Source organism: Sinohyriopsis cumingii, chromosome 5 (assembly GCF_028554795.1).
Source record: "Sinohyriopsis cumingii isolate HCF-2022 chromosome 5, ASM2855479v2, whole genome shotgun sequence".
Lineage (NCBI taxonomy): Eukaryota > Metazoa > Mollusca > Bivalvia > Unionida > Unionidae > Sinohyriopsis > Sinohyriopsis cumingii.
The window spans coordinates 13,819,994-13,844,624 of NC_142965.1; the positions used below are offsets into that span (position 1 = coordinate 13,819,994).

Below are 24,631 nucleotides of genomic sequence, written 5' to 3' on the forward strand. Positions count from 1 at the left end.
TGACATTCATAATCTACAACAATACATTGAGAGATCGAGTCAGCGACGCAAAGTTTACAATTAAGTGAAGTTAGTCGTACTTGTATTGCATTAAAAAAAGACATTTTGTAGGATAAGTTCAACTTAAACCTGTAATTCCTGAACGTACAACGATCCATTTATAATAATGATAACAATTGAATGTATTGGTACTCTTTTGTTGTAAAGTTCCATCTGTGAATAGATGGAACAATATATTGCTCTGATTTAAAGCACTATAACCCCATGTTATATCTTTCTGAAGAGATTGAACTAATTCAATCGAGATAAAAAAAAAAAATAAGATAGCTAAAAATAAAGTCATATCCCCCCAAACGCAATTAAATTGTCAGTACCGTATAGTAGATCAATTTTCTAGGTATATTGTTGTTTATGTTGCAATCTGAAAACTGTAAGTAAAATGACTTACACTACTCTGTGCTGCAATTAGAGTGTACTGAAGTGTGCATTTTAAAAGTTAAACTATTATTATCATAGGCAGAGAAATTTTAAATGGGATACCAACACACTGGTAAGATATTTATCAGATATTTTCCAAATGTTGGATTTGGCTAGAATATCTTTCATGAAATTCCATTTGTACACTACGTCGGCAGACGTGACACGTTTCATCCATTTGGTTAAGAGATCAAAAATATAATTATATTTGTAATATTCAATTTACTTCTTAACAAATTCAAATGTAAGGTTAAACAAATATCATAAGTTAATGTTTTTTCTCGAATGGAAAATGAATACATGCGTTAATATTATTAAATTCATAACAATATTACTCGGGATTTTCTGTACATTCCGTACCTACAAAAACTACTAAAGTTCCGGTACAGTGAGAATTTACTATAGCAACATCACTCGGCCTTTTGCATCGGGGATTGAAGAAACATCTAAGAAGTTGTCGGAATATACATCAATTGATGTGTTTGGTGATTCGTCCTTATTTGGTGCATGCACCACATATGCTACAACAGCAAAGGACGAGATCGTTCCGATTTTGACTTTGTCTCCTATATTGTTACATGAAAACGAAGGTAGTGCTGAATAATGTTCTCAATGGCGATTAATTACATCCGAGGTTTACTTCACGACCTGACGGAAATGGCCGAGCGCTATTTCGGAAACAAATACCACGGTAAACCAGGATGCTGGTAATACCTCGCACCTCTAATATTAAGCTCTCTGTATCTCTGTCTCTCTGAAGATAAACTAATTTCCGAGTTAGAAGGTGATTTCAGCAAACTATGCTCAGTGCAAATACTATTCTTTGATTTTCACTCACACAAACACCATCATTAATGTCACCAGACGACATTTCATTTGGAGACCTTCGTTCGTTGTTGTTTTCGCATTATTTCCAATGTAAACAATTCCTAAATTGTCACATCAGTTAGGTTCCACTTGATGTCATTGAATGAATATCATATTTTATGGCCCATTCATATGAAATATTAAATTAAATAGCCTTCAAATAAGCATATTATTCCTCTGTGAAATGGCTACATGAGATTACTTCTGCAGACCTCGTATCTACTGGTTGTCTATTGCTCGAAAGCCATTCAAGAGGAATAAATGCTCTTATAAGAGCCAAAATGTCAGTCTTTTCATATAAAGTAAGAAGACAATAAAATATAAAAAATTTGACAATATTTACATTTAAAACTTTAAAAATTTTAAGTGGTATTTACATGCAAATATTAGCTTACAATCTGAAAGCAAATGACTGAGATGAAAATTGTTTCTAGGGAAAGAGGTTAAACTTTTTTATATTGTCTGTTCTTTATCTCAATATTTTACTACCGATTGATGAACATAAAGTGTAACTATAAACACTCAAAACTGCACTTCATTCAAATACGGTTGGTCTGTTTTTTCCTCTCATAAAAACGCGAATCTTTTAGGAATCTCTAAATCTATATGTTTTCTTAAATAAAGTGATGTATGATGTAAGATTGTAAAACAGTCTTCTGGATCGGTAAATATAGTCCATGTATAGTTTTATTCAGCACGAAATGTTTCCTTCGCATACCAATTCTCAAAGTTCTTACAATCCATACACCATCGCAATTCTGTCCTCAGGATGCATTTTCCTTACTATTCAGAAGGCTTGTCCCATTCAATCTATTTTTACTACAATGGTCGGTTGAAGATATCCATCTGTGTCTGTCTCTATTCCATCATTGATATTTTCCATTTCTCCATCTGCATGTAAACATGGATTATTATAAGTTGGGTCGATATAGTTAGCTTCAACCTTCATCTCATTGCAAGTCTGTCCTAAAGATGAGTTTGTGATGACAGCCTGAAGATATCCATCTGTATAATGCTGTTTCCCATTCTTGACGGTTTCTATGCCTTGCTCTACAGAACGACATGTATTACAATCAAATGAGTTGGTATTTCTTGCCACCACATGGAATGCATTGTAGTCCTGTTCTGAAGATGAATTTTGGCTATTTCTAAGAACTTTCTTGCCTTCAAATTCGCTGTTTACTACTATAGAGAAGGTCGGGTGTATATATCCATCTGTACCTGCCTCTGTATCATCCATGACGGTTTCCTTGTCTCCTACTGCATGAAAAGATGTATTACAATCAGCTGGGTTGTCATCTTTTGCCTCCACGGGTACGTTTAAATTAACACCCCTTCGACTGTCATATAATTGTTCATCGTCTATAGTCAAGTAATGAACCTGGTCGATGTTATGGTCTACTACCTCCTCGCCGATTATCGGTGGATTCACAATCACTTTTGGCTTATATTTTCTGTGAAAATAATGATAATAATAATAATAATAATAATAATAATAATAATAATAATAATAATAGAAATGTGTGCGTGTGTGTGATTTGGATTTTTAACAAATATTTAACAATTTTTCAGTCATTTCGCTACAATGTCTGCAGTGAGACAGTTTATAGCGATGTCTAGCACTGGGGCACCATGCAGCAGACATGTAACATCGTGTTCAACCAAGTCACATTATCATGACACCAGGCCAACCAGTCCTAACACTAACCTCTTAATGCTGAGCGTCAAGCGATGTAGCTACTAGTACCATAAAAGCCTCTGGTATGACTAGCTAGAGGTTCGAACCCGCGACCCTCCCGCATCCGAGGCGGTCGTTCTAACCATTATGATCACCGGAGAGGTGTAGTAGACGCGCGTGCGTGTGTGTGTGTGTGTGTGTGTGTGTGTGTTTAATTTTTAACTTAGCTTGCTTTAACACTTGTTCAGCTATATCGCTACGATGTCTGCATTGTGACAGTTTATAATAATGTCTTGCACTGGGGCATAATGCAGCAGACGTGTAGCATCATGTCCCACCCAGTCACAGTATCACGACACCAGGCGGACTTGTCATAAGACTAACCTCTTAATGCTGAGTGCCAAGCAAGGCATCTGTTAGTACCATTTATATTAGTCTTTGATATGTTTCGGCCAAAGTTCCATCTGCGACCTTCCACATCCGAGCAGTATGCTCTAATCACTAGGTCACCTAAGCGGTCGTGCAGTTGAAGAAATAATAGCAAAACTAATAAAATTAATAGTATTATAGCATAATTACAACGACTATAATAGACGACTTGTATGAAATATATAATAAATACAATAGTTTGTTTGATATGTTTATATCTATTAATAAGCATAATCATTCTACATATATTCAAATCATGATTTTAACGCTTAAAAAACCTATATGATAATGATGATAATATACGCGTTTCCGTAACAAAATTTGTACCACCACTACTAACGGGTTCACTCTACAAACCTTGAGTTTCCAAATATCTCTTCCTAACAGTCGTTTGATTAAGGGCAAAACAATTATTTCCAGGACGTTTGGAAGTAGGAAGATTTTTGAATGATTACTCCCCCATTGTATACCTCTGTATCATTAGATGTAAGTAGTGAAAGGGGGCACGTTAGCCTCAATGGGAATTTGCATTAAAAACACCCCTGGGTCACTTTAGTCTCAATGGGAAATTTAACATTACAAAAACACCTGGGTCACTTTAGCCTCAAGGGGAATTTAACATGGGAAAAAATTTTGGGTCTGTTGAGCCTCAAAGTGAATTTAACATGGGAAAAAAGTTTGGGTCTGTTGAGCCTCAAGGGGAATTGAACATGGAAAATAATCTTGGGTCTGTTGAGCCTCAAGGGGAATTGAACATAGGGAATAAATCGTGGGACTGTCTAGGGACAAAGGGAATTGAACAGGGGATTTTTTTAAAAATAAAAAAATGGGGTAGGCAATTGAAAGTCTATCTCTTTTCGAGAGATGTGGGTGGCCCTGAAAAGGGCCTTTGGGTTTATATATGCCCTTAACAGAAAGGGCATCTGTGACTTCTTCTTGTCCTTAGGCTTCGTCTTACTGTAGGACCATAAATCAGGACTCTTTTGAGATATCCTTGCCTCTCCACGTAAATCCAACGTATCCATAGGTTGCTGGCGGTCCTATGGACAACTGTCCATTCGGATCGGACATACATCGGTATGTCCGTCCTGAACATCATTGTTGACACAAGAGTGGAAGATTCAACGTCAGTCCACATGCTGAGGCGACGAGAACAGGTAAATCAATGCAGTGAACTGCGCTTATTTATAGGTAGAGGAAGGATTGAAACGGATTGAGTTCATTGACCAATCCAAACACGCGTTACAAAATTCAGTCAGCTCGCATCCAATCCGAAGAGAACAGTCTGTGACGTCATGTGGTCTATATAGATTCGCTAGCGCCTGTGTGCAGTCAATCTATGAGACAGTTATTCAACATGACGGAAACTCAGAAAACGATCAATTGGGGTGCACCAGCAGTGGAGACCACCCAAGGGAACCCGGACTTACTTTCAGAAGAGGTAAATTGGGATTTTGTGGATTTTCTTACCTCGCAAGAATTTGTTCCGGAACCTTCGTCACGTTCTTCATTACCGCACGTGGAGAATTTTAGACAGAGACAGAAAGAAGAATTGGAGAAATTTATACAACGACAAAAGGAAGTGGAACAAGCTTTTCTTTAACAGCAACAACAACAAGAAGAGGTAAGAAAAAAACAAGAAGAAGAAGCAGCAAAGAAACAAGAGGGTGAAAATCAAACGGTCACGGTACTGTTGGACATTTTAGCGGAGTTAAGAAGTCTGAAACAAATGTATCAGACTTCTTTATCACGACCGAAGAGAATACGACCTTCCCGAGCCAAACACGCCAACCCTGTGACTAAGCCTACCGTACCACCCTTAGTGATTTCAACCAAATCACCATCATCAGAAGTAGGCCTCGGCCGTGGCAAAGGCTTAAGGCAGTTAAAGCTGATTGCTTAAACTCACCCCTACAACAAAAACCAAAGGCCCTTTTCAGGGCCACCCACTTCTCTCGAAAAGAGATAGACATTCATTTGCCAATAACTCAAAAAAAACCCCCAACAAAAAACCCATTTTACCACTATAGTACGTGTATATGAGTGCGTGAGTGTAGCTTCTTATTTAAAATCAAAACTCAAAGACACTTACCTTTATATACCTAATTTATTCTTTTATAAATAGTTACAATCCAATTCACAATTCACAACAGAGCACTTTAAAAAGTACATTCACTTCTTCTGTCTCACTGTTTAGTCTCTCTGTTTTTTAAATTTCTTCACCGTCACAGTCTTTTCCTCCTCTTGCTCCTCACTTTCTTCCCTTCTTCTTTTCTTCTCCTGTTTCTTTTTCTTCACCTGTCTGCTATCTTCCTCCTCTTCTTCTTCCTCTGAAGAATCCCTCTCTTCTTCTGACTCCTCTTGTTTCTTTTTTGGGCAATCTGGAGACCAATGTCTTTTTTCTTGACAATAATAACAGGTATCTTGTCTTTTGTCTCTTTTAACCTCTGTTTTTCTTTTTGACGGTCAGGACACTCTGAAGACCAATGCCCTTTCTTCTGACAGATATAGCAATTATCTTCACTTTTATCTCGAAAAGAAGGAGAGTAGTCCGAAGGATGGTCTGAAGAAAATTTTCTAATGACCCCTTGCAAAGCTCTGATGAAACGTTCGATTTGGCTAGTCTCTTCCATCGTTGTGCTCGGTTAGAGAGTGAAATGAATAGTGAAAGGACAAGACACACACCCTTTTATATACGCTGGTCTGCCATGACTATAAATTAGTCCATGCTGTTTAAATTTTAGTCATTTGACGTTTTTCACTCAAGATGAAACGATCCAATTCATTTGAGAAGAAAGAAGAAAGTAAGAGGCAGAAACGTGATCTATCGCCTCGTACCAGAGCTGAAGTCTTGGCACAAATTTATGCCAGTGATTTTGAAGAGGACATTAGTGAACCAGAATCCGAACCCTCTAAACAAAGTTCACCACCCTTAGTTAACCCTGAAAAGTACTATTCCATTCGAGAGACAGAAAAGCGCTCCTCTAGAAAATTTAGAACCACGGCTTACAAATACACGGTGAAGTTTAAAGATTTCAAGGTCGAAGTACCGTTAGAGAAAGCAGAAGGGTTGATCACCGGGGTGTGGGATTCTTTACTCACCACACTCAAGCGACAATGTCAACCCAAAGAAGACGATCGCTTGAGACTTTCCATGCAACACGAAATCCCCTGTTTGGATCGAGTTTAGCAGCCCTGCAGAATTGACCGCTTCCAAAGTCATGGACAAGATTCAACACGTGCAACAATCCAATGACCAGTTTGACATCACCGATGGAAAAGCCACATTGGACATGACCCACGTCTCTCCTCCTCAAGGGACTGGCCGCAGAAAGATCTTATTGGTGAACGACCTTCGCAGCACCAAAAAGAGTCTCGTCCGAATTAACGACCCTCAAGACCAGATGTGTTTAGCCAGGGCTAATGCGGTGGGACCAACCTATGCTAACAAGAATGACACGGCAGAATGGAAAAGAGCCTGGAAAACTATTTGACAATCGCACCGAGCCAAACAACGAAGTGAAGCAGAACTCCTGTTGCAACAAACCGGCCTGCCCATAGAAACACCCTGTGGCATTCCTGAAATGCAAACATTGCAAGATGTCCTAGCTCCACGCTACACCTTGAAAGTGCACCCTCAAGAAATGCGTGGGCCTCTGTTGTTTCGAGGGAAAGACTTTAAGGATGGAAAATACATTCATGTCTATTATCACGATGACCATTTCGATACCATTACCAGTATCACCGGATTCCTGGGATATGCTTATTACTGTGAGAAATGTGACCATGGCTATAACAATCGAGAACAACACAAACGTTGTGGATCGAAATGCTCAGGATGTTTGACCTCTCCACCCTGTCTGAACGAAGGGCAAGAACCAGTGCATTGTTCTGCTTGTCTGAGCACGTTTGTTAGCCCTGCCTGTTACCAACAACATCTGAAGACGCAAGGTTCACAGCAGAAATGCACTTGTCAACTCCTGAGATTGTGCCCTACGTGTTGTCAAGGCATACGTACCAACAGTGACAAAGCACACGTATGTTCAGGAAAGAAAAAATGTCACATTTGTCACCACATCGTGGACTTGGAACACGAATGCTACGTGCAAAAATACCAACCCCAACCAGAGAAAGAGGATGGTCACAAGAAGAAAGGCAATTTCATCTTTTTCGATTTCGAATGCATGCAAGAGACTGGCATTCACATTCCTAATTTCTGCGTGGCTCATCGAGCGCGCGAGAAGTGCATTCAAGAACCTATCTTCAGTCATTGCCCTCACTGCAGCAAGATTCCTGGAGGACGTGAAAAAATCTTTCGGGGACCGAACACGCTAACCGATTTTGCCCAATGGGTCTTAGACCCCATCGACAAGACGTGGAGCCAAGAGGACATCGAACGTTACGGAGATTGTCATCGTCATGCCACGGTGATGGCTCACAATTTCTCCGTATACGATGGACAGTTTCTTTTGAGATACTACACGGAACAAGGCACCGAGCGTCCTAAAGTCACTTTCATGCAAGTGGGACAAGTACAGTTTAAAGATTCGATGAGTTACTTGGCCATGCCTTTGAGCCGAATGCCTAAAACATTTGGAATGACAGAAATGGCTAAAGGGTACTTTCCACACTTTTTCAATACGGAAGCCATTCAACACGCCGTTCTACCCCATTTGCCTGAGGCTCACTATTACGACCCCGACAACATGCGTACCGAACAACGAGAAGCTTTCTACGCTTGGTACCAGGCTCACGCCTCCGACCCTTTCGACTTTCAGGAAGAAATGTTAAAGTATTGTCGTTCCGACGTGGACATTTTACGGCGTTGCTGTGGAAAATTTCGAGAACTGTTCATGGAACACGGAGGGGTCGATCCTTTGAAAGAAGCTTGCACCATTGCCAAAGCGTGTTCCTTAGTGTACCGGCAACGATTCATGCCTGAAAACACCGTGGCTGTCATCAGTCCTCAAACGACCAACTATGTCAAACGTCAATACTCGGTCAAAGCCCTACGCTGGTTACATTACTTGTGCGACAAGGAAGACAAATGGATTCAGCATGCCCGCAACGGGGGGGGTGGGGTGGCGAAAAGACCATCGGAACGCATTCGGTCGATGGCTGGGACTTAGAAAACCCCAAGATCGTGTACGAGTTTAACGGTTGCTTATTTCACGGATGTCCCGTCTGTTACCCTGACCGTGCCACTAAAAATCAGTTTTTACAACTAACCATGGAAGACTTGTACCAGGCCACTTGTCAGCGACGCCAAAAGTTAGAACAGCAAGGATACCAAGTGGTGGAAATGTGGGAACACGAATACAATCACCGTTTGCAAACTGATCCCGAATTTATACGAATCGTGGAAAGTTACCAGTTCATGGACCCTCTGAACCCAAGGGATAGTTTATACGGAGGAAGCACCAATGCCACCTGTTTGCTGTACCAAGCCGACGAAGAGAAAGGAGAAGAAATCAAATACTTGGACGTGTGTTCGCTGTATCCCTACGTATGCAAATATTATCGCTTTCCTGCAGGGCACCCACAATTGTTCACGGACACACATCGACCTGAAAAACATTCGACAATACGAAGGCTTGATCAAGTGCAAAGTTTTGCCTCCCACGGACTTGTACCATCCCGTCTTACCTCACCATTTTTAAGGCAAACTGATGTTTCCTTAGTGCCGTACTTGTGCCGAAACGTGCAACCAAGATCAGCCTTGTCAGCACACTTAGGAATAACGGGCTTTGCCGGGAATCTGGGTCAGCGTAGAATTGTTCAAAGCTCTGGACATGGGATATCAACAGTTAGAAGTGTACGAAATTTGTCACTTTCCCAAGACACAGCAATACCACAAGGGTGACCCCACGCAGAAAGGCATTTTCGCCGACTACGTGGATGCCTTTTTGAAACTGAAACAAGAAGCCAGTGGCTATCCTTCCTGGTGTCACACTCCCGAAGACCAAAAGACAAAGAGAAATACTGGGCACAAGAAGGCATTACTTAGATCACATCGAGAAAAACGAAGGCAGGCGATCGTTTGCCAAAGTGATGTTAAATTGCTTGTGGGGTAAAATGGCACAACGTCCGTGTTTACCCAAGACGGAGTATTTGACAGAACCTTCTCGCTACTTTCAGATGGTTCACGACAAAACCAAATTCATGAAACACGTGGACGTCGTTCGCGAGGATTTGATCTTGGTCAATTACGAAGAAGATCTGGACTTTGTAAAAGACGACCCTTTTGGAAATGTCATCATTGCGGCTTACGTGACAGCTCATGCTAGCTTAAAATTGTACGAAGCTTTAGAACTGTTAGGGGAACGCGTCCCATACTTTGACACGGACAGTTGCATTTACATCCATCACCCGAGTCAACAGCACCCTGACAGCGAAGGAGACCGTTTAGGAGCCTGGACAGACGAGCATCCCGACGACAAGATTCTAAGTTTCGTCAGTGGCGGTCCAAAAAATTACGGCTACGAATACCGGGACCCACAAGGGGAAGTGCACACGAAGTGTAAAGTGAAAGGATTGACTCTGAATTATCGTACCAGTCGTGTGGTCAACTTTGGGGTATTGAAAGAAGCCTTGTAATCTGGAGAGGATGAACACTTTAAAGTGACCATCTATCAACCCAACAAGATTGTACGTTTACCCACTCACCACATCGTCAGTCGACCCTTGGAAAAAGTCTATCAAATCGTGTACCAGAAGCGAGTGCGACTTCCCAATCATTTCACCTTGCCGTATGGACACGCCGGTATTGGTCTGTATATAAAAGGAACCCTAGGCAAGATCGATAGTTCATTGTGACTACCAAGACAAAGTGAACAAGATGAATACTTTCAGAGAAACACAAAACAAGTTTAGAAAGGCACAATTCAAGTTTGGGGCTTCTGAAGTGGAATGCGATTGTGAGCCTAGTGATGCCGTAAAGCATCATGGGAACTTTGTTCTGACTACCCCTATCATGGAAAGTGATGCTGTGCGTGTCAAACCTGAGGGATGCGAAAGGGATGCCGCTCGTCCTCTTGGACACTTTACTGGGTTTCGTTTTAAAGGTGGATGTTCACATTCACGTTTACCCCCTTACGGATGTCATCCAGCCCTGAGCAAACTCCTGTCCATGTCACCCAACCCTCATCGAAACGAACCTGTGAAAGACGAATATTCGTTCCCTGTACGTTTGTCGGAACACTGCCACTTTGAAAATCGTCTTCAATCGTTCAAAGGAAAATGGCCTAAGTATCTGGGAGGAACGACCCCCGAAGAATTAGCCAGAGCCGGATTGTTCTACTTGGGCGAAGGAGATAAAGTTAAGAGCTTCAGTTGCGGTGTGTCACTTCACCACTGGGAACCACAAGATTCGGCCTACTAGAACATGCTCGATGGTCACCGAATTGTCATTACTTACCCTTAGTGGGACCGAGACATTGAAGTAACTTACCATAATCTGTTTATGGATACTTTACAAGAGAACATTCGCGCTTTGCTGTGGAGTTGAGAGAAAGGATTTACCGACAGCTGGTCAAAATACAAGTGAAACGTAAAGAACAGTCGCACCCGTTACGTCACCGGTGTTTGAACCACTGGTACCTGAATGCTATACAAGGACTGATTGAGTTGAAAGTGTTCCATTGGACAGACATTGATCAACGACCCCCTGGTTTTAAAAAGAATTGGTTTGGTATTGATAATTCTATCTACTACATCGTAAACTTACTGGATCCAATTCCAGAGGAAGAGTTAACGAATTACCAACATCTTTTACGCAATGTCAACTTAGTGAAAGAGGAGACTTCTGAACGAATTTCAATGTGTAGATTAGTGATTAAACGATTTAGATCCGACAATGAATTAAAACCATGTCTGTGCAAACGGTACATTTCTTGTGTTAGAAAAAGGATTTAGTATGACCTATTCATGGATACTTTGCTAGAGAACATTCGTGCTTTGCCTGTGGAGTTGAGAGAACGCATTTACCGAGAGCTGGTCAAAATACAAGTTAAACGTAAAGAACAGTTGCATCCGTTACGTCACCAGATCTTTAACCACTGGTACCTGAATGGTATAAGAGAACTGATTCGTCAGAAATTGTTTCAGTTGTCAGACCTTGTTCAGTACTTCCAGGGCCCCGATGATCCACGTGTTCATCATTTTGGTTACTTCGAGATTCACCTAGTGCAATGCATTGAGAAAGACAAGTTAAAGGATTACCAACATATTTTACGTGGAATCTACTTAGCGGAAGAGGAAACTTCTAAACAAACTTTGACGCTTCGGTTACAGTATGCAAGATTTAGATTCCCTACTGGAGAATGAAGATCTCTGGCTAGAAAGTACGTGTATTGTTTCCGAAACAAAGAGACTATAAAAACAGGCTGCCATGCCACGACTTATGTCACATGTAATTGAACAGATTCCGTGGAAGGAACTCAGTGACCGTATTCAAACCATGGATCATTACCATCAATTATTACAAGAACTGTATCCATTCAATTTGGGTCGACAAGTGGTGTGTGTCTTAGTGACTTGTTTTCCGGGATTTCGTTTACCAGCCGATTCCTTGTGGACTCTTTTCGAACAGTATTTACCACCCCAATGGCCTTAAATGGTCACGAAAGACTCCTTTTGCTCAAAGCTTTACGTTTTCATCTGGATACTTCTCGACCTCAACAGAAAAAAAAGATTTGTCAACTTTTAGCTACCGAAGACGTGTATGACGAAGTGTGTGTAGCTTGTGACTTACACCCCCATTGGACAGATGTCCGTGACTGGAAAAAAAGGGGGTTTTGAGGCTTGGACCCAAGAAGTGGCCCAGTATGCTCGAGAGTTGTGATCCTTCCTTTCAGTCACTTTTCAACATGTGTTAGTGACAGTACCTGAAGTAGAATCTGTCACCCAGGACAGGACTGTCATGGACATTCCTGAAAGACCCTTTCGGGAGGACACTTGTGTGACCTTACCCCCTATAGAACTGGTCAGAACATTACCCAAAACATGTTGTACAGACACTTGTTTTTATTCCACGTTGATGGTTATCATGTGCCTTTTATCGTTGTACTTAAGCCTTTGGCTTTTATGTATTTTTGTCTTTCGTATTCATGTTTAAAACATTCAATAAACGTGTCCTGAAAAAAGTATATAAACTCTTGTCTTGTTTGTTTTCGTGTCACAAGTGACATTCCTCACACTATGGCTACCTCTGCTGTCTCTGCTCCCTCTTCCTCCACTGTCAAAGTCATCGACGAACACTTAGATCGTGCCAGTTGGGAGGCTTTGTATCTTCGCCATCCCTTTAACATGCTCATTGCTGGACCTAGCGGTTCAGGCAAAACCCAATTCGTCAAACTCTTGATCGAACATAAACATCATTTGATCGATCGGCCCCCTCAACGGATCGTGTGGTGTTACAAAGAGTGGCAATCGGCGTACAGCCTCTTGCGAGAAAGTCAAGGCGATTCCATCGTGTTTGTGGAAGGCATTCCTAAAGAAGACGACGGCATCGTCTCTGATTCCCGTCAAACCCATTTGGTCATTTTTGACGACATGTTAGGAGAAGACGAAGAAGAAATTAAACTGTGGTTCACGCGCAAGGGGCACCATCGTAATGCCAGTGTCGTTTACATTACTCAAAATTTGTTTCAACAAAGTAAAGCCCATCGCACCATCAGTCTCAATGCGCATTACGTGGTCTTGTTTAAAAGCCCTCGAGATAAATCGCAAGTGCAAGTCTTAGCCAAACAGTTAGGGACACCTTGGCTGACTCAGGCATACGACGATGCCACTCAAACTCCACACGCCTATTTACTCGTCGATTTGAAACCTACGACCCCCGATAATTTGCGATTTTGTACCCACTTGTTTCACCACTGGTGCCAAGACGGAGGGCCTGTCCTGTACACGTCTCCTTCCTCGACTTAACTTCATTCCACAGAAAAAAATCTATAAAAACCTCAGACACTTTTCGTCTGTCTCACACACATTTTGAACATGACGTCCCTTCAGTCGCATCTTCCCGTCAAATTGATTCGTGCCTTGTATGGCATCAGTCGAGAAAAAAATCCACAAACACGAGCTCGTGTCTTAGAAGCTAGTCTCAAAGAAGTCTTACCATGGTTCACGGTGACGGTACGTCAATTACTACAAGGGATCATTCAGATTCCTCATCAAACCAAACGCTTTTTTGATCGAAACAAAGTCGCTTTGACCCAACTGGCCGATCCTCGCATCGACACTCAAACCAAAAAACAAATCATTTTGAAACCTGGAGGGAGCGGTACTCTAGGAGGGGTCATCATTCGCTCTCTCTTAAGATGAGATCCTAATGCCCCCAAAGTTCTCCCCAAGAAAAAAGTCAAACGAAGCTCCAAGAAGAAGAAAAAGACCGTGTCCCCAAGGAGACCCGTGTCTCCAAGAACTTCTCCAGTGGCGTGACCCGCCTCTTACCAGACACCACCCCGGAAAAATAAAAGAAGCCTCCAGAAAAAGAAACAGAGAAAAAGCCCCCAGAAAAAGAAAAGTCCACAGAAGAAAACTACTCGCAAGAGAGGCACTTCGGCCAGGACGCAACCTTACACTCGCAAAGCACGACCTGCCACGGCGGTGACCGCGTCTCCGGTAGCCTCAGGTTCATTCACTTCTCCGTTGATGTCACCAAGAACTGAAGAGTACTTCGAGAAATTGATCACACCAAGAACTTCTCCAGTGGCAGGACCCTCCAATTTAGTGGCAGAGGCCGCTGCTCACAAAGTACCTTCTCCCAAAATCAAAGTCCAAGAAAGATCGGGCATGTTACAAAGTTTACTTGATTTGTCCAAGCAAGAACTGGCTCGATTTAGTCCGTTACGTACCCCTGCACGACGTGTCATGACTGTCCTGAAGTTAATACCACGTAAAGACAATCAGTGGCGACGCGTTCCAGTATAAAAAATGTGTGTGACCGAGTAAGGGTATCAGTGTTTTGGTGCTCCTGAAGATGTCACCCTCCAGAAAACATCCCTCTTCTAAACAACCCCAAGGAAATAAAAGGAAAGGACTGCCTCCTCGTTTAGTCAAACATGGGGACATGTTATCTGTCCTGTCCAAAGCCTCTCCACCTCTACGAAAAAAACTCATTCAATCAGCCTCCAAAGAGGTCATCGATACCGTGTGCGAATGTTGTTTGAACGTGTTGAAAGGCACGATCCCTTTGTCCAAACACCAGAAACAATGCTTAGGCAAACATCGTCACGTTCTTCGCCAAATGGTTCAAAAAAAAATTCCCCTTGGCCAATAGAAGAAGATGTTGGTCCAACGTGGAGGCATTTTACCCCTCTTGCTAGGTCCCTTACTGAAAGAAGACTTGGGAACCATTTTGGGAGGACTGGTGAGAGCAAGATAAAAAGGCCCTCTGAAGTCCCAAGATCTCAGAATCGACCCTTGACAACTCCATGGAAGGACGAAAACTAGCTTTAGTGCCTTACAAACGATGGATGGAATACCATCGTTGGCAAGAACAACGCACCCCGCATTTACCTCCTAATCCCCATTCCAGCGAGATGTCCCAGTTACAACACGAATTGCAGTCCTTGATGGATCGCGAAGATTTGTCCGAAACAGAAAAATCGCAAAAGTACGGTCAACTCTTGCAACAACTGCAACTCTTTCACCAGAAAGCTTTAGACGAAACAGCTCTACCCACTCTGAAAGATTTTAAGACCTTGATGAAAAGTCCAGCACCATCACCAGTACCACCGCCACTACCAGTGACCAAGACAGAAAAAGGAGAAGAAGAGGAAGGGTTTCAAACTCCACCAGAAAAAGTACGCAAGTTAACAACACCACCTACCTCCAGAATTGGATGGATTAAAAAGATGATGACCACCCCTTCTTCATCACAAGAGAAAAAGAAAGTGAAGACAGAAGTGAAGACAGAAGTGAAACAAGAACCGATATCCCCTGTTCCGACATCCTCCTCTTCGACACCTATTGCCGGTCGCACACACAAAGGATTGCAATCCAAGAAAGTACCCCAAGAGAAAAAAAGTAGCATCTTCCAAGAGTGGGTGCCTTAATAACACACAAACCAACAAATGGAAAAAGTGTTAGCCAGCATTTACTACGATCCCTCCTATCCTGCAGGTTACGCAGGAGTTCAAAAATTGTATCGTGCTGCCAAAACGCGACTGAAAAGTCTCCGTTTATCTCAAATGCAACGATGGTTACAAGAACAAGCTACCTACACTTTACACAAACCCATTCGACGCAAGTTTTCCAGAAGTCGCACCCGAGTGGAAGGCATCGATCATCAATGGCAAGCCGATTTAGCCGATGTCTCTCATTTGGCCAGCTACAATCGCGGCTACAAATATTTGTTTTGTGTCATAGACGTCTTTTCCAAATTTGCCTGGGTCGTGCCCTTGACTTCCAAATCGAGCAGCGAGTTAGTGCGAGCCCTGCAACGGGTGTTGAAACAAAGCGGTCGTCACCCTCTTCGATGGCAAATGGACAAAGGTACCGAATTTCTGAACCAAGCTTTCCAAAAAGAATTAAAGAAACGTGACATTCATTTTTTTACCACCGAGAATCCCGAAACCAAAGCCAGCATCGTGGAACGTTTTCAACGCACTTTGAAAGAACGCATGTGGAAATATTTTACGCATCACCACACTGAAGTACATCGACATCTTACCGCACCTGGTGCAAGCGTACAACCAATCTTACCATCGAAGCATCGGACGTGCCCCGCAAGAAGTGACTCCCGACAACGAAGTGTTGGTGTTTAAGCGCCTGTTTGGTACGTCCCCGACGAGGGCTGTCCCCAAGAAAAGTGGAGTGTTGGACGTAGGAGATTGGGTGCGCATTAGCAAAACCAAACGCATTTTCGACAAAGGTTAGTTACCTAACTGGACGACCGAATTGTTTCGTGTCACTGGACGAGTGCATGGCCGTCATCCTGCCGTCTATAAATTGGAAGACATGAACGGAGAAGTACTCAAAGGAATGTTTTATTTGCCCTAGTTACAACGTGTGACCAAAAAAGAAGACGACGTGTACGACATCGAAAGCATTCTCGAACGCAGAACCCGTAAAGTGGGCAAACGACGTGTCAAAGAAGTCAAAGTACGTTGGAAAGGATATCCAGCCAGTTTTGATTCTTGGATCGACGCTTCGCAAGTCATCGACTATAAAAAGAAGTGACCATCATGCCCTTTTACACAGACGCAGCTACGTCGACCACTCATTCACCTAGTTCTTCTCTGCAAAATTTACAAAAACAACCCTTGTGGGTGTGGTGTGGAGAACGTGTGCCTAAAACGCAAATCGTCTTTTTCTGCCAAATCTTCGTGGTGTATTGTGTCATCGGGGTAGCCATTGCCAATTTGAGTTTGCAACAAGGAGACAAACAATTGTGGACCATTTATTGAGCAGCTGCATCGGTTACCTGCTTCCCAATCCCTCTCTGAAATTCTCCTCGAACGGGAACCACGAGAACCTTGTGTCCAGTGCCAGTGTCAGTCACCACTCCAATAACAACAACAACAACCCTTTTTTGAGCGGAGACACGCCTCTGACGTCCAGTAACCCCTCGGACAGCCACAGAACTCTGGAATTATGAGTCACCAAAACCAATTTTACTTAACCTTACCCAGTGACAGTTCCATGGAGGTGTTTCGCAAGAACACGTTGTGCTGTTACACGGCCAAATTACCTCAGACGATTCCATTAGATCACGAAGCCCATTGGGAAGTGGCTTTAGTAGAAATCATTCACCCGACCCAAGTCCTCAATGTCCTTCCCAATCAAAATTCTTTTGATGTGGAAGTTTATGACGAGCAAATGCAACTGTACTTGGATACCCATGGCAAATATAACATCAAAACCCCTGGCACACAAAATCAAAAGTACACCACCTATCACTTGTTCGTTCCACCAGGTTATTATTTTAGTGGTCAACATTTGGTCAGCACCATAACCTCCAGGTTTAACGTCGTGTTGCTGAAAGCTTTGGAAAGTGTCAAAAAACGTGTCACTATGGAGTACCACAAAGCAGCTCGTCGCTTCTTGATGAAATTTGACCGGAGTAAAATCGTGTCCATTTTATTTTGTCCTGAATTGTTTGACATGTTGGGCGGAGACATGGACATGAAAATGGCCATGATCAAGAAAAACGAATTACCAATCATTTACGACAACGAGTCTTTTAGCAAGTTATTTCGTGCCCCAGTAGAACTGAACCAAGGACTGAATTTGATGTTTCTGTACTCCAATGTGTTGAAGTACGACGTGGTGGGACACACCTCTGTGTCGTTACTGCGTGTCATTAATTTCAAACTGAATTCTGCCACGAACGCTGACGAGGAAGGTGGAAACACTTACCACGTCCACCGCGAATTTGTACATCCTCACCATTTGCCTGTCAGTAAGTCTTATTTGGACACGGTCAACTTGCTATAAAAGGAGATCTGGGACAAAATATTCCATTCACCAAAGGAAAAGTCACGGTGAAACTCCATTTTCGAAAACGGTTCTCTCACGACTCGTAAGTCATGTATCCAGTGTACCGAGGGGTTGCTCGACAGCGAGGACACGGTTTAGGAGATATGTTAAAATCGGCCTTTCGTTCGGTGGCTCCGGTGTTGAAACCGATGGTGACACGCGGATTCTACGCCTTGAAAGATGCGGCATTGACACAAGGCAAAGAATTTCTCCAAAATGTCATCATCGACAAACAAAACCCAAAAGAATCCTTCATGAGGACAGGCAAAAATGTCTTGCTGCAAACGGGTAAAGACCTTTTGGGCCGACGAGACACACCTATAAATGCCCTGCACGCTACCGAGTCAGGCATTCAGCAAGGACAAGGCAGAAGGAGACGACGAAGAAAACACCCTTTCACCACACTTCACACGTCTAAAGCTAAAAAGGCAAAGAAAAGAAGAACCGTTCGAGACTTAGACGTTTTCGATTATTGAGAAAGAGAAAAAAATGATGCACCGAGAGTCTTGCGCTTGTTCCAAGTCGGAACTGGATCTGTTTGCCATGCCCCCCACCATGATGACGATGCAAGAATCCCAGTGGGTGGAATTTCATCCCGTCTCCTCTTTGACGGATTCCGCTCCCATCGAGTTTGAAATCAAAGGACAGCCCGAAGATTACATCGATCTGAATAGCAGTTACCTGTATTTGAAAGTGAAAGTGATCAAAACGGACAACACCAATCCAGGAGGCGATGCTAGAATAGCTCCTGTCAACAATTTCATGCATTCCTTATTCAGCGAAGTGGACTTGTACTTGAATAACAAACTGGTCAGCAGCAGCATGGATACTTACCCATATCGTGCCTACCTGGACAATCTCTTGACGTACGGAAAAGAAGCCAAGAATCGTTTGCATTTGGACATGTGGTTACAAGAAAAGTATTTGCTGAACGGGGTGGATATCCATCTGAGACTGAATCGCAGCAGTGCCGCTTTCCATTTGATGGCCCATGCCAATGAATACAAAACTATCATTCAAGAAGCCCGATTTTACGTGCGTCGTGTGGAAGTGTTACCTAAAGTGGGAAACGACGTCAGTCAGACGTTGAGCAGAACTACCGCCAAGTATCCGATACGACGCGTAGAAGTGAAAACGTTCACCATTCCCGCTGACCAGCGATCTATGATCGAAGATCATCTGTTCCAAGGACGGTTACCCAAGCGTTTGATTGTTGGTATCGTCAGGAATTCAGCCTTCAACGGAACCCACGATCAAAATCCTTTTGAGTTTCAACATTACAATGTGTCCAAGATCGAAGTCAGTCGCGACGGCAAGACCTTGTGTACCCGACTCTTTGAGCCTAACTTTGGTGTCGCGAAGAATTATTTGAGATCGTACTTGTCCCTGTACGAAGCCACGGGACAGTTAGGAACCAACACCAGTCACGGTATTTCGTACGACGATTATGCAGGAGGCTATGCTTTGTGGGGTTTTGATTTCACTCCAGACCAAGGCAGCGACGAGGGACATTTCCACCCTATAAAATCGGGTCAGATTCGTGTGGAACTTCAGTTTGCAAATCCACCTCCAGATCACACAGTGAACGTCCTCCTGTATGCAGAATTTGACAAAGCCATAGAAATCAACAGTTTGAGAGAAGTCATTCTAGATTATTAGAAGCCATGGAAGACTGTTGTCCCTCTTTACCTAGTGGAGAAACTTTGAAGATGGAATGTGAGGAAACCGTGGAAGAAGAAGAAGAAGAAGAAGAAGAATCCCAAGAAGAAGAAGTTATCATGATGAAGTCAAGATGGCCAGAACAAGCCCTTTTAGTTTCCTGTTTTGCTACATTCCTGGCAGATATAATGAAAGAATTGATCAAGGAAGAGTGCTATGGATGTCAAAACGATCATCCCAGTCAAATTCAACACGACAAATGTCTGATGTTAAGTCAAGAAGAAAAATTGAACGAATATCTGGACAAAGCTTGCGATCACATCGAGATAGAATTCGTGTTGAACGAGTGGTATAAAGGCTTGGATAAACATTCTTCTCCTCCATTAACGTCTCTGGAGTGCCGTCGCATCGAATCTCTCTTTGACCAGAGTAAGAAGTCGGATCTAAACGCCTATTACTTGTCAGACATTTTCAAGCAAAAAGTCTGGATCGAATTGATCACTTATCGTTACCTGTGAAGAAAAAAAAACCCACACAAATCAATGGATACCTGGGAACTTTATTACCTTTTGAACCACAGCTCGTACACGGCTTCTTGGAATCCTGTCGTCTGTGCTAAAGATGAACTCCCTCATCGTAAACCTCAAGACCATCTAGCTTATGTGATCAACACGGACGACAGTCATCTCCCAGGAACCCACTGGGTAGCCGTATACTTTCCTCAAGAAGGATGTGTGGAATATTTCGATTCGTATGGATTGCCTCCTTTTGAAGACGATATCATTGACTTTATGAGAAGAAATGCTCAGACCACCCGATTCAATAATGTGAAATTACAAGGCACAGATTCCTTGGTGTGTGGACAATATTGTGTGTATTTTCTGCATCATCGCAGCCTGGGTTATTCCTTAGAACATTTAGTGACTCATTTTGATCCTCGTTCTTCTTCTAGAAATGATGTGAAAGTAGATCAATGGTTTTGTGACCATTATGCTTATCTTTTGTCTCAAGCTAGGAAACGAAGTGTCCATCAATGGCCTAATGACTTCCAACAGTGGAAATCACAATTTCATTCACAACGTTGTCAGCCTTGTCCAAAATAATGTGGAAGTTGGAAAAAATGTTTGTGATTAGAAAAAATGTTTGATGTTATATTGTTAAAAATGTTATAGTTGTTTGTTAGTGTTAAGTGATTTTGAATAAAAAATGTTGTGTTTTGAAGAAAAAATGCCTTTGTGGTTTGTTTGACTATAGAAATCTTGATTCATGCTCTTTGACTTCTTACTATCCCTCTCATGACATTCATTGAACGTTGCGGCTCGAAAACCGTGAAGGGATGTTTTCCTTCACGTCCGCGCTTTGACTTTAAAGCCGGGATAGCCTCCAGTCTAACCATCCATTGTCGACTCATCCTCCTACGAAGATGTGCTCCAAACTAGCTAAGCTAAACGAAGCATACGTGAATTTGCATAGGGTCAGACACAGTCTGATACCGAAGCCAGAAGAGATAGAGAATGTGAGAATCTTAAAAGTCACTGAAGACCTGATAGAAGAGCTCTTCAGAGAAGAAGTGAACAGGGAGAAAGAAGAATGGACAGAGAAGTACAGACTTCAGAAACAGCAGAGAGAGCAGCAACAGCAGCAACAACAGCAGCAGCAGCAACCTGAACCTGACAGAGGCTTTGTCGATTGTCGTATCGACACCAAAGAGTTCTTCTTCTCTTTCCGAAGAAGCAGACCTGTCGTTAGAAAGTCTATCGTCAGAGGACATCGCATTCTTAGAAACTAAAAGATTGCCATAGCAAACAAAAAAAAAACCAGTCCTTTTTAGGGCTAACCAATACTCTAGAAAAGAATTAACAATTGATTTGCCAATGTGTGTATGTAGAGTAGTGTGAATATAAACACTGACTCTTTTTTATAGTGTGAGTGTATGTGTTTGTGTATATGATTGTGTGTTTGTAAGTGCTCACGTAAGTTTGTGTGGATAGTAGATCATGATCATGTTTTTTATGCTGTTTGACGTGTGGGGAGAGTTGATTTGGGGTCTGATTGCTTTGCGTATGTAGATAGTATATTGAAGTGATTAATGAAAATTTTTAAATTAGTAATGGGTAGTATAAAAAAGTGAGTGAGTGTTTCTTTTAGGTCCGCGCGTTGTTTGGTCATGAGCTAGGTAATATCAATTTTGTTTTAGGGGATGTTTTCCTTCACGTCCGCGCTTTTAGTATAAATTGAAAATCGCTGGGCAGTCTAGCTACCCTGTTCATTCGTTAACAAGACAATGAATACCAGAATTGTAAAGCTTCTAGAACTCCAGATGCACCTGGAATATGCCAGGCGCATACTAAATGAACTGGCCTCGGAGGCCATTGTCGAAGAGGGAAGGATGAAAAAGGAGGAGGAAAGAAGAAAAAAGAAGAGGAGGAAAAGGAGAGAGGAAATTTCAGAATCCCAGAGACAGAAAATTGGGATTCTGAAGCCACTTATCCCGCCTCTGCTCTCCCCCAAAAAAGAGTGAAAAGAGACTGGGGAAGAAGATGTGTGTGGTGCCAGGCCTGGAAGGTGCCATCATTAACCAGGTGCCATGGAGTTCAAAAACAAACAGCCCTTTTCAGGGCTACCCAAACCTTTAGAAAAGAAATAGTAATCGATTTGCCAATGTGTGTGTATGTAGAGTAGTATGAATATAAACACTGACTCTTTTTTATTTGTGTGTGTGTGTGTGTTTGTTTGTAAGCGATCACGTACGTTTGTGAGGATAGTAGATTATTGGGTTATGTAAGAGCTTAAGTTGGTTTGTGTGATAGTAGATTAGGATTTCATTTTAATGCTTTGCGTGTGTGGATAGTAGATTTGGGGTTAGTTTATTGCTGTTTCACGTATGTGAATTGTATATAATATGAGATGAGAAAAGTAGGGGATGTTTTCCTTCACAAAGAAGATGGAGGTGACAAAATTATTTAACGATTTGAGACATAGCTATTTTTGGATAATGGATGGGACTTACGTAGTAGAAAGATTGAATAAGGAAGGAAGATTTCAAGGTAGCCTGAACAATGTGAAGAGTCTTGGAGTAGCAAAAGATCTAATAGGGGGAATGATTGAGGAAGAAGTAGAAAGAATCAGAGGATTCATTGACCCACCTTACGTGAGAGTAGGTACTTTAAAGGAAGCCTTGGATCATGTCATAGAAGTCAGGAACTTCCTAGAAAATAGCTTTTATTGGACTGACTGGTGGTACGTAAAGTGGGGTTTTAACCAGTTGATAAAAGCAGAAGAACTAATTAGAGAGGTAATGAAAGTAGAAGAGATGAAGATAAAAGAAAAATGGAGCAAAGAGAGAAAGGAAGAAGAGAATAAGAAGAAGAAATTAGAGTTTGAAAGATTGAATAACAACTGGATGAAGGTCCAACAGAAATTCAGAGATATGGATCATCCTGACTGGATAACAGAAACTGAAAAGAGGAAGAAGAAAGGAATAATGGAAAAAGTGAGGACTTGGTGGAAGAAGTGGAGGAGTTAGAAGAAGAAGAAGAAACCCAAAGGCCCTTTTCAGGGTCACCCACATCTCTCGAAAAGAGATAGACTTTCAATTGCCTACCCCATTTTTTTTTTATTTTTAAAAAAATCCCCTGTTCAATTCCCCTTGTCCCTAGACAGTCCCATGATTTATTCCCTATGTTCAATTCCCCTTGAGGCTCAACAGACCCAAGATTATTTTCCATGTTCAATTCCCCTTGAGGTTCAACAGACCCCAAATTTTTCCCATGTTAAATTCCCCTTTAGGCTCAACAGACCCAAAAAATTTTCCCATGTTAAATTCCCCTTGAGGCTAAAGTGACCCAGGTGTTTTCGTAATGTTAAATTTCCCATTGAGGCTGAAGTGACCCAGGGGTGTTTTTAATGCTAATTCCCATTGAGGCTAAAGTGCCTCCATTCACTACTGATGTATAAGTAACATACTAAATATAGAATAATATAATTTCTTCTACATTGCGAGATGTAATAAAGACGTTTTTCTTATCTATCGTGAACGATTCAGTTCATGAATTCCATCAATGATTTGTTTTTAAATGTCCTTTCCAGAAGTCGTATAGATTTACATATTAGCAGAATGTATCTTAGAAATTATTACTCTGTTAGATAGAATTATCGTAATAACTTCGAAGATTGGGGTACATTTATCAAAATATTAATTGTTTGTATAAAACGTACACTCTGCTTCCACTAAACATGCAGCTGGGAGAAAAATACGTGCGACATATTCAGTCCCTACTTTTGCCCTTGTGAAAGTAAAATACTTGACAGTGTATATGTTCTGTGTGTGCGTGTGCAATGTTAGGGATGATGAGCATAAAACTGGTGCCGAATGTTTAAATAAACATTTTGTACAATATTAAAGCATAAAATATATCCTAAATTTGCTATAGTTTGATACCGCCATGAAGACCAGGAACTAATGTTGGAAATGACTGTTTCACAAAATGTATTGTTCAGTTATAATCTTTAATCATATTTTGGAAGTAAAATTATGAGATTAATCATACTGGTTTGACATAGCATCCTTTAGGGAGGTACAACTGCAAATAGCGGTCATATCTGTTGAATTGTTTTCGATGTCGACACCATTGACGCTATTATAACTTTGACCCTCGTTTATATTGAATACTATTTGTGAAAATGCATTTCACTAAATGTCCCAGATAATCGGAAGCCTTGGGTACACATAATTTAATCTCTCCTCAGTATAATAAAATATTCACATTATTATTACTCGCGATCAATTGTTTGTATTTATTGCATTTCGCACGAATCTATGTTGGTAGATCGATGAATCACTTTTTGATGAATGCATCCAATCTGTGGCAGTGTTCAATTGTTTTCAATTCTTTCTTACGTTTATTATATCGTACAATTTTCTATGCGCAAACTTTAATGTATACATTTAGTGCTTGGTTGTCGTTTCCTAGCGACTAAACCTCAAGCACCAATGTTAGATCCTCATTTGCTGAACTGTTTTATACAACGCGATAG

General features: G+C 41.8%; 1 protein-coding gene across 1 annotated transcript in view; it reads right to left on the reverse strand.

Moving 5' to 3' along the window:
* Positions 1–679: 679 nt before the first annotated feature.
* The window catches only part of LOC149798659 (uncharacterized), a 30,605-nt gene continuing 6,653 nt past the window's right edge, over positions 680–24,631 (reverse strand). The window contains exon 6 of the mRNA XM_089956959.1: positions 680–2,798. Within this exon, the coding sequence (XP_089813085.1) occupies positions 2,150–2,798 (649 nt within the window). The 3' untranslated portion in view covers positions 680–2,149. The remainder of the gene's footprint in view (positions 2,799–24,631) is intronic.